The 16,732-nt window shown below is 40.4% G+C and overlaps 1 protein-coding gene across 1 annotated transcript; it reads right to left on the reverse strand.

The window, feature by feature from the left end:
* Positions 1–4,551: 4,551 nt before the first annotated feature.
* On the reverse strand, positions 4,552–13,086 carry dera (deoxyribose-phosphate aldolase (putative)). Its single transcript, XM_079655717.1, has 9 exons — positions 12,917–13,086; positions 11,537–11,634; positions 11,198–11,345; positions 10,256–10,351; positions 9,790–9,924; positions 8,450–8,578; positions 5,971–6,083; positions 5,113–5,262; positions 4,552–4,980 (listed from the first exon to the last, which is right to left on the reverse strand). Exons 1-9 carry the CDS (start codon positions 12,945–12,947, stop codon positions 4,924–4,926), a joined length of 957 nt encoding a protein of 318 aa, XP_079511843.1. The 5' UTR covers positions 12,948–13,086; the 3' UTR covers positions 4,552–4,923.
* Between the last annotated feature and the right edge of the window lie 3,646 nt (positions 13,087–16,732).

A 16,732-nucleotide genomic window follows, 5' to 3' on the forward strand; every position in this document is an offset into this window, starting at 1 on the left:
CGCCTTTATGAGTGTTTATTGCATGTGAAATGGTGTTTCACATGCGATGAATTATGAATTATTATGAATAGAAATTAGCATCTCATGGGAGCAAGCCCATAGTTATCCTTATCCCTTTTGTGGTATGCACTCTTTTCTGGTATACTATGCATTAAGCATTCCATATATTTATAATGATGTCAAACAGACTGGTTAACAACTTAAAAATGTATTTCCGTTTTCGTAAAGGTGGTTTGAATAGTCTCATGTTACAAGCATTGATTCCATGAAATTGTAGTGATTAGTTATAAAGACTTTTAAGACTAAGATATACTTTGAAAAATATGGATTAAATGGAATAATAATTCCAACATTTTCTTTTCGATTTTACACACTAAACATTATTGACGGATTAAAGCATTACTTGGAGTCGGTCTGTGTACAGAATCAGTTGTTAGGAAACGGTGTCATTTGTTCACAGTGCACAGCTGTGTTTGCCGCTGAATCAATGCTGATCAACATCCATAATGAACGTGGGCAGTGAGAACTCTGTGCCGGTGTTTGTGGAGACAGGTGAGCCGGGCCTGTTTTGATCTTTCAAACATGTATTCCATCTCTTCTCTCACCACAAGGGAGCCTCCAACCAAGGTCAGTGCTCAAAGGCAGGGTGCACCATGGGAAATGAGCCTGAGCGAGTGTGTGCCAGCCTCCCGCTTTTGTGGGATCAGCGCGGCATCAGAAGGATCGGACTGAGTGAAGTCTCCCGGTATCACCCATCACTACCTGTTTCTGCCACAGAGGAAACCAAAGGCCTGCTCTAATTGTATCATTAATATCATTGCAGTCTCAGTGCCAATTATTCTCTCTTTGAGTTTCACCTGCTCCAACCTTGAATCAGGCTCTGCTTGGATATTTGAGCACAGACTGGCCGTGTAAGTGATGGTGATGGAGGAGCTTTTTCTGTCATGTGTAATCAAAGCTGTGGATACTGGCCTAAAAGCGCAGTTCAAGACACAGCAGCACAACATGTCCCAAATTGCTTCTACTAAAGAAACAATGCAGTGTGGTGTACAGTACCACAATGTACATGCTGACATCTTTCTGTATTTCATCATACCTTATCCTTTATAAAAACTTGTCTTGTGCTTTGATCCACATCCCTTAACTTTGTTGCATTTTATTTAAACTAAGGAAAAAAGCCTTCATTGAGAATTTGAATCGGGTGGGGCGACAAAACAAGTTTTAACAAAAATAAAAAGATAACAATTAAGTTGCTGAAGAGGCTAAACTGTCACTGTGACTTGTTCCAAAAATAATAATAATAATAATAATAATCAAATAAATAATAAATTACGATAATAATAAAAACTCCTACGCTAAACTTTATTGAAAATGCCACAACAAATATTATTATTATTGTTATCATTTCATGTAATATTCTAATTTATTTATTTTGAAATGCCTTTACCAAAATGGTTTATTTATAAAAATTGTTATCTGTCATGTTTTGTACATTTTTTAGAAACCAATGAAATATTGATCAAATGTATGTTGGGTTGTTTTGATAAGAGTTTTTGTTCTTATTTTGTTTAATGTTCATAAATCTTGTCGTATTTTAAATGTGCGTAAGGGAATATCAATCAAACTAAGGTTGGTTTATTCATTTTAAGAATGGATATTTTTACAAATGTTTGACTAAATGTAAAATGATACTGGACATGAGAAATATCAGTCACACACACGGACATCACTCCTCCTGGTTGACGGCCAATAGCAGAGCTGTATCCTGGGATATTAATGAAAGCATGCACATGTATCGTCTACAGCCACAGAGAGCATGACAAATCCCAGCCGTGACTCCTAATGGATAGTCGGGCTATTACTGACACCACCCCCCCCCCGCCAGGCCATTTTTTCTTCATCATAAACTACGTTAGGGGTGTTGCTGTTGTTTTTCAAACCTGCTTCAGGCTAAAGAAATGCTGATGAATTAAACAACAGGAAACCAATCAATCTGAGCGAGTCGATTTGTCAGGTGTGAGCGACTGGATCAGCGCTGGGGTGACAAATCCAGCCGAGCTGCAGCTGGGGGTTTACCCAAACCAAGGGGAACCTCTAAGAGAATGAAAGTGCTAGCTGACCCCCACACTGCCAAATAACATACTGTCCAATTCACATCAAACACACACTTCAAGTTGTCCAACAACCTCGTGTTGTCCACTGCAGCAGCTCCTAAATGTCGGTGTGGTTTAAAGGTAACTAGGCTAAGCTAACTGGATTTTATAGCTTTTTTTTGCCAAGTTCATTTGCTATTAAATGACGGAGATAGGAAAAAACAACCTTACTTCTGAGCATAAGATAATTGGAAATAAAGTACATCCTTTTTTCATTTATAAAGCCCAAAACTATGTAAATGGGTTAATGCGATATCAAAATCATAAAAGCAAACACAGACAGAATCTAGTACATTTTTAAACACATTTTAATAATTTACAAGAACAGAGATTTTTGTAGCTTTTAATATTTCGAAGGCCCATTTTGCAAGATCTGTATAAATAATTTTTCAATCATTTATCATTTTCACAAAGTCGTCAACGTTAATCATGACAAGAAGGCGGTACGTTTCCTGAGTTTAAATGATCAGACAGCCAATCACATGACATGATAAATAGTTCAAAGTAAAGCAGGAAAATCTTCACAAATTCATTATAATTGTTACATGTGTTGTCATTCAGATAATAACATATTAATCTTGTCCGTATTGAACACTGGGTCTTTAGAAAATATCTTTTCAACATAACAGTAAACTCACAACTAGTGTTAAAGAAGCATCCGTGTAATAATCCTTTAGCAGTCTACTGAGTTTGTGTGTGTGTGTGTGTGTGTGTGTGTGTGTGTGTGTGTGTGTGTGTGTGTGTGTGTGTGTGTGTGTGTGTGTGTGTGTGTGTGTGTGTGTGTGTGTGTGTGTGTGTCCGTGTGATAGGGATCTTTATGGATGGCCTCGGGAATCAATCAGGCAGAATCCAGTTCCGGCCTCCGAGCCTCTGTCGTGGCGAGAGGCGGTTTGCTGACCGATGGTCCAGATTTGAGATGATCTACATGCCTTTATGTAAGTGGGGCTAATCCGTCAAGAGCGGACCACTCCATCATTCCTGCCTACACACCTCACAACGAGGGAGACAAAACGGAAAGAAAAACTACTTGCTCCACGCCGTCAAACAGTTTGCATGGTTTTCTTAAACATTGGTGATGGGAAACATTTAGGTAGTTTACAGATATGAATCCTACCTGAAACTTGACACTAAACGGAAGCAATACAAGACGTCTGCAATGTTGTTACATATAAGTTAAAAAAAGTTGAAAAAAGTGAACAGCCAAAAGATTTCCACAGAGCTTTCGATTGCTTCTTAGCGTCCTTTTCTGCTTTGAGTTCCCTCATGGATTTCAATCACACACAAAAACGCAGCCATGGATTGTTCCATTTCTGGTTTTCATTTATGCTGCTTTTATATATTTTAGACACCTGATTTACTGAAATACTGGGTTTGTTTTTAAATAATGTATTAAACAAAAACATTTTTGGGTGGCCTAGCTCATCATTTATACTGACATATCGTGCATACAAAATATCTTAGTTTCTTTTTTTCTAAGGTTACATTGTTCTGTTGTCTTACAAATACTCAAGTAAAAAAAACACCTTGAGTTTCTTTTCCCCTTTCTTTATGTGCATTGCATTTGATATTGAGGTAATCCAAAGATAACAAAAAGTAATCATGTTCCTTGTATTACTTATAAACAAGTAATCCTCCCTAACCTGTTGACAGGACACTCAAAATGTCCTTGAATGTGGCATAATACATCTGTAATATGGCCAGTAGTAGTATAGGATGTGTTGCTGTATACCTAAGTGTTAAACTGATCAATATAGCGAAAAACAAATTGGCAGCAGACACATTTATGCCAAAACTCGGGGATATTTGTCCTCTAAACTGTTTAGATAGAAAAGGCTTATCTGCAGAATGACCTTTAAAGTTCTGTATTTGACCTTGTCCAACCACCACCTGCAACTCCTAACAGAGCATGGCCTCATTCCCAGCCCTTCCACCAGAGTCCTGAAGCGGACCCTCCCATGAGTTTTCCAATCAAATCCCACATGTTTCCCCAAAAGCCCACATGCACCTTCCCTCCACAATTAATTCATTTATCCTCTGTTCCAGTCAAGGTCAATGCCTGTGATATCGTAATTAAAGAAGAAAAAGGAAGAAGAAAGTTTTCTGTCTTCAAATGAAGCCTCAAATTTGTGAGCTGTTCAATCAGATCTTTTAAACTCACTTAACCCCTGATTAATCCCCAGCGCTCTCCAGTTGGCCAAGCTTCCCGCTAATGAAATTAAGAGCAAAGGAAGCCTGCATATTAGATTCAGCACACATCGCCGGGACCGGTCGGAGACTTGACGAGCATCCGGAGAATCACCCCGGCAGCACGGAGCGGCCGCTGCATGGATGTGAGGGAAGAGTCCTCATGTACCAACAATGAACAGGAAAGTTGGGCTCGAAGTAATAAACGCAAGTCATTTTATCACATATATATTCTTTTTATTTTTGTAAAATGTCAGCAAGGACCAGATTTACAATACAATGTCGAATTATTATTGTCTTGAATCTAAATTGCTAGATTATCCTGCTTTACATACAACAAATAAAACACATTCTCCACATAATATACATTTATTATGTCTGTTTGAAAATACTGTGACAACATTTCTTCATAAGTCTGTATTGGCACTTCTTTATACAGAGCACAGACATTGGTCCCAGTCTTCAGGCACAGCACTGAACATGAGTGTGGTGACAGGACAGAAGAAGGCTGCTCAGATAAGCAGTGAGAGGCTTGTGTGGCGAGTCTGAGGTTCTGATTGGTCAATAAAACAGGAAGTCATCCACTTCAAGCCATGGGCAGCTCGTGATAGGCTGCATATCGTCCAGTCACGTGATGGTAGATCTGTCCAAACAAGTACAACAAAATCACTTGTATGCAGACAAGTTAAACATGGAAACAAAGTGTGTGTGTGTGTGTGTGTGTGTGTGTGTGTGTGTGTGTGTGTGTGTGTGTGTGTGTTTGTCTTGTCCCCACCTGCCTCTCGATGTCCGCCAACAGGCTGCTGGCTCCCAGGCGGAACAGCAGCGGGCTCAGCCAGTCGTTGCCCAGCTCCTCTTTGATCAGAGTGAGCCACACCAGAGACTCCTGAGCCGTGCGGATCCCCCCCGCCGGCTTAAAACCCACCTGAGGGAACACACACTCCTCAGTCAACAGGACACGCACTCCACGTCAAGCATGAGAATAAACTTTAAGGGGACGTGGGATGTGATTTAGGCCAATTCCCACAAAATATTTAAAGTTTTGGGTCTTTTCTCAACGTAATCAGAAAGAGCAGCTCAGAAGCAAAATGCCTCTTCATGGATTTAGTTTCAGATTTTAATTCTTCCCAGCATATCAACCATCAATCAATTTCCGAGAAATAAGGAGATGATTAAAATGTGGGATTACACCGGGTTTAATAAACGTATATTTTATCAAAATGGCACATGCAGCTTAATCCAGATGAACTAAACATTTATATCTGCAAATAAAACACTGCATTTATCCACCTGTCATGATAAATGTGTTCCAACTTGTTTACTTGAATTGTATGTTTTGTTATTATTTTGCTGTCTTTCTTCTCTTTTCCCTCCCTTCTTTATTAGTTCAACATAAAACCACTCAACACCCATCATAACCAACCCTTAAAAGTTTGCATTTTGTAATAAAAAAACGACAATTTTCTTGTCATTTATTGTATTAACAAAACAACTCAATAACTTAATCGAGAACTAGACATTTTTTTTTATAAAATAGAGAGTGGAGAAGACGGCATAAGGCTCGTCTACAGCGTACCTTCTACACAACAACCAGGAAATAGTCAGGACCCACAGAAAACAGAAGGAACTGTACCTTGTGGCCCGTACACAGGAAGTAGTCACGGATGGCCCTCACCATCACTATGGCGACAGGGTAAGTGGCATTGACGGACTCCTTTCCTGTGGACGTCTTGATGAAGTCCGAACCTGTCAGTTACCAAGAGGTGAAATGGTGACTTCAGAGTCCAGCAGATATCATTCTACTACTCAGCGGCTTTGTATTGAGATGAGCTGGTGTGAGGCTGCAGACTGAGGATGGACAGGGCATTACTCCCAACATATGCTGCTGCTGCTGCTGCTGATGATGATGATGGCGCACAGAGGGCAGCTGCACGCTCATCAATAAAATCCTTCATTTTTCCCCTTTCCCTTCCTTCACAGCCAATTATGTTTTATCAGCTTTCCTGATAAAAATAGAAGATGAAATGACACTCTTTAACAGATTACCCACAAACTGCAGGAAAGGGGGAAAAAAGTCATCCCTTCTGCCTCCCTGGTGTATAATGACTGTTCATTACGGAGCAGAACAAGATGAACATTTTCCAGTTCATTAAAGACATGTTCTATGTGTTTTTCCACTCAGGTCTTTCTTTCAGCCTCTCTCCCCTCTTCCTCAAACTGGCATAATCCTTAAGATTCGTTATGGGGAGTCTTAATTACCAGATAATGGATAACGGTTATTAAATGCGGGTGGCGGTAATGAAGCTCTATTCATTTGCGTGGGCAGGGGGATACTGGCGGGGAACAGCGGAGGAAAATAGCCTGCATCAGAGATTAATAGGTGAAATTATCATTCAATTTCAGGAATCTCATACGCAATTCATAGGAACAAGGGGAGATTAAGGAGCGAGTGTGGCGACAAAAGCAATGCATTTTAATAATGATCTCTATCAGAGCCCCTGACAATTTGGCTCTGTAATCGGCTTATTATGTGATGGCTAGTTAAGCATATTGTGTGCGTGTGTGTGAGTGTGTGTGTGTGTGTGTGTGAGAGAGAGAGAGAGAGGGAGAGCTCCAGAAGGCGAGGTAAAAAGCTTTGCAGCAGCGCCACAAACCGGAGGACTGCAGGATTTACACCAGAACTATAACTGTCCAGATTTATTTCTCTGTCCCCTCTGCAAACAAATGTATTGGCAGAAGAGCGTTCATGTTCAAAGCCCCAGCACACTGGAATACTTTACCTGCTGCTGTTAGATCTCTTGCATCGTTGGGTATGTTTAAACATGCATCATCATCTCGCTTTCAGCCGGTCTGCACTTGTTGTTGATGAAACTGATCTGCTCGACTGTCACTCAAATTGTAATGATTGTATGTATTACTTGAATTTTACTTAACAGACTGTACTTTTGTTGATGTATGTCTGTAAGTTGTTGCTCTTGTCGGGACCCCCTTGAAAGGGGTTTATCCCAATAAATAAAATGTCTATATATAACTTCCTTTAGAGTTTTTCAAATCTCTTTATTGCCCAATGAAAATCAGACCACTGTGTTAACATGTAGAAGAAAAATAACTTCCTGTAAACGGTCCAAACACACGCTCCTTTCTTTCCATAGAGCTGTGATTGGGTTATTTGAGCAAAGCCAGCAGTAGTGAAACTGAAACCCTTTTAATATCAAGGAGCTGTGTGGGAAGAGTTTCTTTTTCTGATAAGTTGTTTATATAAGTAATTATTTGATGCTATAAAAAGTGGGTCTGACATCATGTCTGACAACTGAGCTATAAGGGTAGAAACGTCAAGGAGAGACTTAACCTTTACATTTAATATCTGTGATTGTTTCAAAATAGACTGTATATATTGAGTTTTATAAGAACGTCTTTACATAAAGGTCTCGCTAGCTAGCTTAGCAGATGATGTTTCTTATACACAAATCACAAGTCTGTAATGGAACATGCATCGATTTGATCATTTAAGAGGACATATTGTGCTTATTTCCAGGTTGTAATTTGTATTTGTGCTTCTCTGACATGTTTCCATGCTTTAATGTTCAAAAAGCTCTTTATTTTTCTCATACTACTTCTTTTCACCCTCTGTCGGAAACCAGAGCCCAGTCTGCTCTGATTGGTTAGGAGTTTAGAGATGCCCCGCCCCCGCATCACGTAGAATGTGTTGGCCAAAGTTAGCGCAATTGTTACAAAGTGATATCAAAAATTTGACCGATTGATTTTTTTTTTTGATGTGAGTCTCTACACAGCTGATGATGATTGATTAAAATAAAAGTGTTTTTCTGTGAGATGCATAGCTGAAAAACATGGCTGAAAGGCCTATCTCATTCATGATGTTGCTTTTACTGTGTGCATCAACATAAAAAGCCCAAAGATGATGTAAAACATGGTCTGTTCCTATGTAACACATCGAAAGACTGATAACGAGCTTCTTATCTCACTCTGGAAAGAAAAGAATAAGCCTATTTGCCAATATGTTAAGAATGTAAAGAACGTGAAAACTATCACATTCAATTAATATTGTCTTTGAAGAGACACAAACAGATGCATCAGATTGCAGCGGGACTTACCAGCCATCATGGACACCAGGCTGGCCTTGTAGACGTTGGTGAAGGTCCCCAGCTCTCCGATAGCCAGGATGGTCTTCATGTGGGCGTCGCCACAGGCCTCCCGAAACTGACGGATCTCATCGTACATGGCTGCAGGGAGAGGAAGGAAACACTAATAAACATCATTCATCCATGTGAACAAAGGGGCAACCTGGAGAAACTTTGATGTCATTACCAAAATGATAAGCAAGTATTTCAATTAACAGACCAAGAGTAAATTATTTCATTTGCGACCAGTTAGAATACGAGGAAAACACGTTTGAGATAGGGCTGCACGATATTGAAAAAAACTGACATTGCGATATATTTTTTTGCCCTGCTATATATATTGCGTTTTTTTTAACTATATTTAACCGGATGAAGGATTTGAGTCACGTACGTCTGGATCTTAACTGGTTGACTCATCATACCTTAAGTCACGATCCAACATGTCATGATAATGCATGTTGCTTACCCTCAAATAAGGGGGTTCATCTGTGAAGAAGAAGAGAAGAACCTTTTTGTATCCAAAATAGTTCCAGAGGGCAGATGTTGCTTTTCTTTTTGGAAGTAAATCTTCATTCTCTCCGGTATTGTCCTCCTGTGCCTCGCTCATTTTTTACCGGTGTTTTGATGGTCTGCAAACTAGCGGGGCGGGGCCTGCTGTGATCTGATCGAGAATGATTGTGATTGGTGGTTTGCTGTGCATGCAGAGCCTGCATGTCACTAACTCAAGTACCCCTGACATGAGAGCCGCGCAAGTTTTCCTTTTGTAGCAAGCAGCAAAATAATTGTAACATAACGTGTTTGAGTTAATTTACCTACTTAATATCGCACGTCCTAAAAAAATAAAAAAATAATATCGCACGTCCCTGCGATGTGAATATTACGCATGCGCATATCGCGGTTATCGCCATGACACGATATATCGTTCAGCCCTAGTTTGAGATCAAGTATATTTGAGCTACCTAAGGACATTTATTCTTGCTTAGCTTGCTGTTTTCATATTTTCTATGTAGCCGTCTGATTTCAAACCAAAGATGGAGGTTCTGGCAAATAATTCTTCCTTACAGCTTAAAACTTTTCAGCACAATCTCCAATCAAGGTCCAATTTCTTATACAATTACAGCTGTTGATAAAGACCATCTGCTGTCATTAAAAGCTCCGGTACAAACAGGTTAGGGGACATGACTGAATATTGTTTTGTTGACTTCCATTCCAAGGTAAAAATTGAACTATTTCTATATATTGTTGGAGCATAAACATAAATAAAAAGGAACAAAAGTCAGTGACCTTTTTCTCATAATTTGTTCTCAGCGTACCTTCCCACTGCCCTGTGATAGCGAGCGTCCTGTTGATGACGATGTCGATCTCTGTGGCCCCGTCGGCCACGGCCAGGCGCACTTCCTGGAGGCGGGTCTCCAGCGGCGTCTGACCTGCTGGGAAACCAGTGGCCACTGAGAGAGGAGGGAGAGCACACCGTCAGTGAAGCCTCAAGTCTCAATGATTTCACACACACACACACACACACACACACACACACACACACACACACACACACACACACACACACACACACACACACACACACACACACACACACACACACACACACACACACACACACACACACACACACACACACACACACACACACACACACACACACACACACACACACACACACACACACACACACACACACACACACACACACACACACACACACACACACACACACACACACACACACACAGTTCATGTCCTTCGGCAGGTCAGCTGACTTACCTGAAGCAACAGGAAGGCTGGAGTTTGCTGCTTTTAGTGTTTTGACGGCATCAGCCACACGAGACGGATACACACACACCGCTCCTGTCGTCACTCCTGAAACATCAACAGAGGAAGCAGAGCAAGGATGAAGAAACACGGTGATAAACAGGTCTGTGTCGCCCTCTGCAGGTTCAATTTAATCTGACATGCTGAACAGGAAGGTGAGAGTTTAGTGTTCAACATCATCGTCTCATCCCAATAGATTGGATTAATTAATTCAATAAGCACCACTGTGATGTCACCATGTGCCCAGAGTTCAACTATTAAATGGGGACTCTAATAAAGCTGTATAATGGCTTTACTTATTATGTACAGCACCAGTCAAAAGTTTGGACACACCTTCTCATTCAATGGTTTTTGTTTATTTTACCTCTATTTGACTGAGAGAAGCCAAGAGTGTGCAAAGCTGTCATCAAGGCAAAACGGGGCTAATTTGAAGAGTCTAAAATATAAATCATTTTCTGGATTGTTTAACACTTTTTTGTTTACTAGATAATTCCAATTATTTTATAGTTTTGATATCTTCATTATTAATCTACAATGTAGAAAATAATTTAAATAAATAAAACCTTAGAATGAGAAGGTGTGTCCAAACGTTTGACTGATACTGTATAGCTGATAAATCAGTTAGGCAACCATAGGAAGATTAAATGGCAATCATTTAAAAATGCAATCATCTGTTTAAATTATTTCTCAAGTAAAGACGGTTGCTGTTTTAAAGCATAGATTACAACTGGTTTGTCAAAAATATTGACACAAATCTGCCTCCATAGTTTACAGGCACAGGTACAGCTACTCAACACTGGTGTGTGTGTGTGTGTGTGTGTGTGTGTGTGTGTGTGTGTGTGTGTGTGTGTGTGTGTGTGTGTGTGTGTGTGTGTGGCGTGTCAGGCAGCGGACCTTTGTCGTGCATGTCCATCTCCTTCAGCAGGTCGCGTCGCACCGGCTGGATGGCCTTCAGACACAGCCGGTGGACGTTGGACGGAGTGTCATCTCCAGCCAGAGTGGTCAGGTCGATGCATGTGACAGCCTTCAGCAGCCAGGCAGCCTGCAGGACAAACAGAGATATGGCACCCAACATCAGAGAACATATAAGTATTTATAGTTTAGGGTGTATTGTCTTAACCATAACCCTACCAACACAAAATAAAAATGAAAAATAAATATATGCAAATGATAAACAGTTATTAGTAAGTAGTAGTATGGGCTTGTTGGACACAGGTGAGAGGAGAGGTTTACCTGCCACTGTTTCTTAGGGAGCTTCTGTCCTTGGATTTGCTGAGCTCTCTTCAGGACGGCCTGTGTATTCACTCTCACTTTGGAGACCCACTCCAGGTCTGACTCCCATGAGTAGGGAATGAAGAAAAGAAAGAAAAACACTTCATTAGAAAAAAAGCTACGTAATAAAAATAAGAACAGTCCGCACTTATGGCACCTTAGACATTTCTACTGACCCTTTTTGCTATAATTAAAATGATTATTAGAGGCCTCACCTATTGGGAACTGTAGTCAGATGGGAAAAATCTATTGCTCTAATATTTTACTTCATGCAAAACCGCTTGACTTTCTCATTTGACTGTGGGAAAGTCAAATGCAAACAGAAGGATTTCCATTAGGCTAACACAACTCCGTAAAGCATTAGGCTTTTAAGTAAGTACTATTTAAAAAGGGCTGATATTTAACATTTACCATCCAGCATGTAGCTTACCCCAGGTTGTAAACTATAAACAAGCCACGTATTTGAGAGAGAGTGTAGGTGATGTAGTCTAACTAAAACAGTGTGAATAGAGGTGATGCATACAGAAGGCTAACAGACATGAATTAAAACACAACTTTTAAGGATCGCTTGGTCGTAAGGACTGGCTTGGTGGCCACTGGTTCGAGTCCCAGTAAAAAACAATAAAACATTGTATGGACTAGAGAGGTGCGAGTTCACATACTGGGCACAGACACAGTTTCCTTTGGCAAGGCATTGAAACCCCATATGCTCCAGTCCCACATGCATTTGTGCTGGGACTCATGTGTATTGGTCCTTTTAAATGTGTGTTTGTACTGTAAATACAAACTGACTGAATTGGTCTTTTCTGTCTGTTTCTTCTTCTTTTTAAGTATAATAAAATGTCAGGCTGAAGGTAAAGCTGAGGTACAGGAGGGTTGAACCAGTTAGCTGAGCAGAGTGTCATGAGTTCTCAATTACACTGTAGCCACAGCAGCCCATAATATTCAACAGTATGGTGCCAGAATACATGTCAATATGTCCCACGTTACAGTATATTGCCTGTTTTACAATGGGTTAAAGTTACACATTAACATTTGCATGTTCAGCAGGTCAGTTACCTCGAAAATGTTACTTATTAACATTAAAGTGTCAAAATATCAAGCTACACTGAAGCAAGCTAACTAGCATTAGATTTTATGGCTGTTCTGTTTCCAATAAAGACACCATATAATGTCACGGTGATTTTTGTTACAGGAAATGTTTATCAAACTTTACATAAAGCTAATAAAAGTTGTGCTAAACAAGACACAGCTAGCCACATGTGTAAAGGAACATTATTAACGTTGCAGTTTAACAGTTGTATACTTTAGTTTTTAGCTTTTATGTTATAAGCTACTCACCGAGGTTCATCCCAGGGTTTCTGGCCGACATGCTGAAGGACGGATAGTTTTTATTCACGTTCAGGTGTAAAAATGTGCAGCAGTAGCCACCGTTAGCTGAGCTGTCAACTCTACTCTTCTTCTTTGGTGTTTTTTGCGGTTGCCAACCCAGCTCAGAGGTGAATTACTGCCACCAGCTGGACCAGAGTGAGTAAAGAGATGGGGAAAAAATTGATTATTTCACCTAAATCAGTTTCTTTAATTCCTACTAATTTCTACGTATGTACTCAGATCTCGTACTCGAGTAAAAGTAGAAGTAGCAGAGTGTAGGAATACTCTGTTACAAGTAAAAGTCCTGCATTCAAAAGGTTACTCAAGTAAGAGTAAAAGTATTATTGTTGGAGCCAATTTGCTTTGGGTTGTGCGCGGGGTTTTTCTAGGTGTGTGTGAACGCGTCATCATCCAATCTGCGCACCTGGGAGCACGGGAGGTAATTAACCTATATATGTGGGCAAAGGTGATCAGCTGGGATGAGAGGTTAGAGAGGAAGCCACACGTTTTTCATCCGTGTTGACCGTGGTTGTTTGTGTCTGAGCGTGTGCGTGATCGTTATGTTTTAAACAAGATTTTAGATACGTGAGTCGTACTGTATAAGAACATATTAACCTTGGACAAATAAATAAAGCCTTACAAATGACGTCATGGTGGACCTCATCCTTCACCACATCACGCGTTGGGAACTCTGACTGCTAACCTCCATGAGTGGCCTTTATTGATGAGCGATCGCCGCTACAGTTGTTGAAAAACTGGCTCCAATGAATGAATCAAAGGATCTCGTACACGGAAGAAGGAGCTGCTGCGCTCCCACACAGCTCCAGATTATTGCTGACATGTGAACGCTGTGAAAGCCATGCGGAACCACGGTAGGATCGTTTAGAATTGTTATTGTTATTGATAATTGGACAATTTAGACACCAACATTTTTGAAAATGTAACCTTTTATTTTATAATTTTTGTTGTATGTATTTAGGAAAAACAGATAATAAACCATAAAAAAAGTGATTTGCCCAGCTAAGGCATCAAATGTATATTTTCCAATGAAGAATTACCCCTGTTACTCTAATTATAGTAACAGGGTTGAAAGTAACAGGGTTGGAAATCAATGCAAATTTGAGTTTTAACCTCAGGAATTATTGCTAGATGTAGCATGTAATGCTACTTTCAAGGCAAAGACAAACTTGGATATCTAATGAAAGAAAGATAACTTTGAAATTAATATGCTTTATTCTGATAATATGAGTAACAGTGTTGAGTGGGTCAGAGTGCCACACTCTTTTAAGACTGAAAAGATTGTAAAAATATGAAAAATAAAAGAGAGGACTTAGTTTTGGTCTACCCATGGCACTAGCACATGGCTTGCTGATGTCCTTTCCACTGTGTCATCTGACTTACAGTTTTTTCACTTCCTGTTCCAATCTAAAAAGGTTTGGGTAACAGGGTTGAACGCATGTTGAGGGACACACCTTCTGTGCAAAATTACTGTTATTTAAAATAAGTTTATGATTCAACAAATTGATTTTACCATTACAAGAGACATATATCCATAGAATAATACCAAAAAAATAAATAAAATCCCTATTTTAAATGTTATATTTGACATGCAAGTTGGTCTGAGGTGGAATCCATGTGTGAAATGTTTGTGAAAACAATGATCGAATTAAATGAGTTGCATGAGTCACTGAAACCATTAATACCAGAGGATGAAGTTATAAAACAAAATGAATGGTTTGAAACACGAAGGCACAGCAATCGAGAAATTATGAATAAAATGAAAAGGTGGTTGCAAACTACAAAGGAGCAATTTACACATGCAATTGATGATGATGTGGTCAACGATGCAAACAAAACTAATGTGCTAATTGATGATCTCTGTCCAAATGACAGCGTGTCTAATATAACCGGAAGAACATGCACATCAGCTGGCCGCTCCAGTCCAAAATGTCATCCATCTCGTCTGCATGTATCAAGGCGGAGGCTGAAGTGGCTGCTCTCAGTGATATGGCGGCTAACCTCAAAGACAAACATGCACTGGAGTGTGAAGAGCATATCCTTGCAGCAGCCAGAAAGTGTGAAGAGGAGCAGATCAGACAACGCAAGGAGTGGAATTGCTGCCCATGCAGCAAAGGCCAATGTGCTCGGGTACAGAGGATCTGAGGTTCAAAGCTCAACAGCTGATTCAAATGGAATGAATTCATATCTAGACAGAGCCAAAAGGAAAATCTCTCTTAGATCCTCTGCTACAGAATTCATCCCACAAGGTTCAGAAGGTCAGTTCAACCCCTCACCAAAGGGGGCAGCAGAGCTGTAGTGTCAGTGGAGACTCTGCACAAGGATGCAAACTTGCAGTACCATAATCCTACAGAAGAGGATAAGAACTTTGCTCTGTCAATGTGTGCGCGCCCCAAAGATTCAAACCAGCAGTTGCATCATCCACCAGTAGGTGGCAGTAAAACTCTATTGCCAATGGAGGCATGCACAGCCACAACAATACCTGAAGGAAATGGATCTAAAGCCTATGAACTCAATCCCACGTCATCTCAAATATGTCAGCAGACATTCTCTGCCACACAAGTCATTCATGATCTTGACACACATTTGGTGCAGGAAACCAACCAACATACGGGTTCAGTGCAAAGTAACGTGAATCAAGGAAACATTGTCAACATAATTTAAAGGCAAAATGATATCACAGCTCTGTTGGTGCGACAACAGTCAACATTGTCACTGCCACCAAGAGAAATACCAACCTTTGATGGAGACCCTTTGGAGTATAGTGCATTCATACAAGCATTTGAACATGGAGTGGAAGCAAAGACTGCTAACAATGTTGATTGTCTATACTTTTTGGAACAATACACCAAGGGACAACCCAGAGAACTGGTTAAAAGCTGTCAACACATGCCACCTGACAGGCGATACCAAAGAGCAAAGACACTTTTGAGAGCACACTTTGGAAATCAACAAATAATAGCCACTGCATACATGGAGCAAGCGCTTGGATGGACACCAGTGAAAGCAGAGGATGTTAAAGCTTTGCGAGCTTTTTCTTTGTTTCTCCTTGTTTGCTGCAATGCCATGGAGGACATAACCTACATGTCAAAGATGAATATGCCAACTAACATGATCTTAAAGTTGCCCTATAAAATGAGGGAAAGATGGAGAAACCTTGCTTAGGAGCTACAGTAGAGGCAACATAGTCAAGCAGGTTTCAGCGATATTGTCAAGTTTGTTGAGCGACAAGTATCTATTGCCTCTGATCCGCTGTTTGGAAACATTCAAGACACATCCATCTCTTCACCAAAATACATAAGTGGAAACAACATCACAGCCTCGCAGCCGCCAGAAAGGAAGCAGTTTTGCTACTTCTGTTGAAGTTGTCAATCGTGGAACTGCACCTGAAAAGCAAAAGGAGAATAGCCTACCATATAGGCCAAGAAGGATATCTTGTCTGCTGTGTGAAGAGGATCACAATTTGGAGACATGCAACAAAATGGAGAGGATGATGCACACAGAGAAAATTTGTTTTCTGAAAGAAAAGGGTGCTTGTTTTGGTTGTTTAGCTGTTGGACACATGAGTAAGGACCGCCGCAGCCGCCTGTACTGCCAAGTGTGTAATTTAAAACATCCCACCATCCTCCACATCATCCACCGAGAGAGGAAGTCTCATCAGAGGACATACAGCAAGAAACATCAACAGAGGATCACAAAGTTTCTACCAAAACATGTGGCCATATTGGGGCTGGATGACAGGATTTTGCCTTGCCCATTGTGCCTGTT

Source organism: Notothenia rossii (assembly GCF_949606895.1).
Source record: "Notothenia rossii genome assembly, chromosome: 10".
Classification (NCBI taxonomy): Eukaryota; Metazoa; Chordata; class Actinopteri; order Perciformes; family Nototheniidae; genus Notothenia; species Notothenia rossii.

Excerpts from the sequence above, each read along its gene's own strand:
- dera (XM_079655717.1), bottom strand. The coding sequence starts at position 12,947 with ATGTCGGCCAGAAACCCTGGGATGAACCTCG. Across the intron at positions 11,635-12,916 it reads AAACCCTGGGATGAACCTCG|ACCTGGAGTGGGTCTCCAAA; the intron begins GTGAGTAGCTTA and ends CATGGGAGTCAG. Across the intron at positions 10,352-11,197 it reads GATGGACATGCACGACAAAG|GAGTGACGACAGGAGCGGTG; the intron begins GTCCGCTGCCTG and ends TTGATGTTTCAG.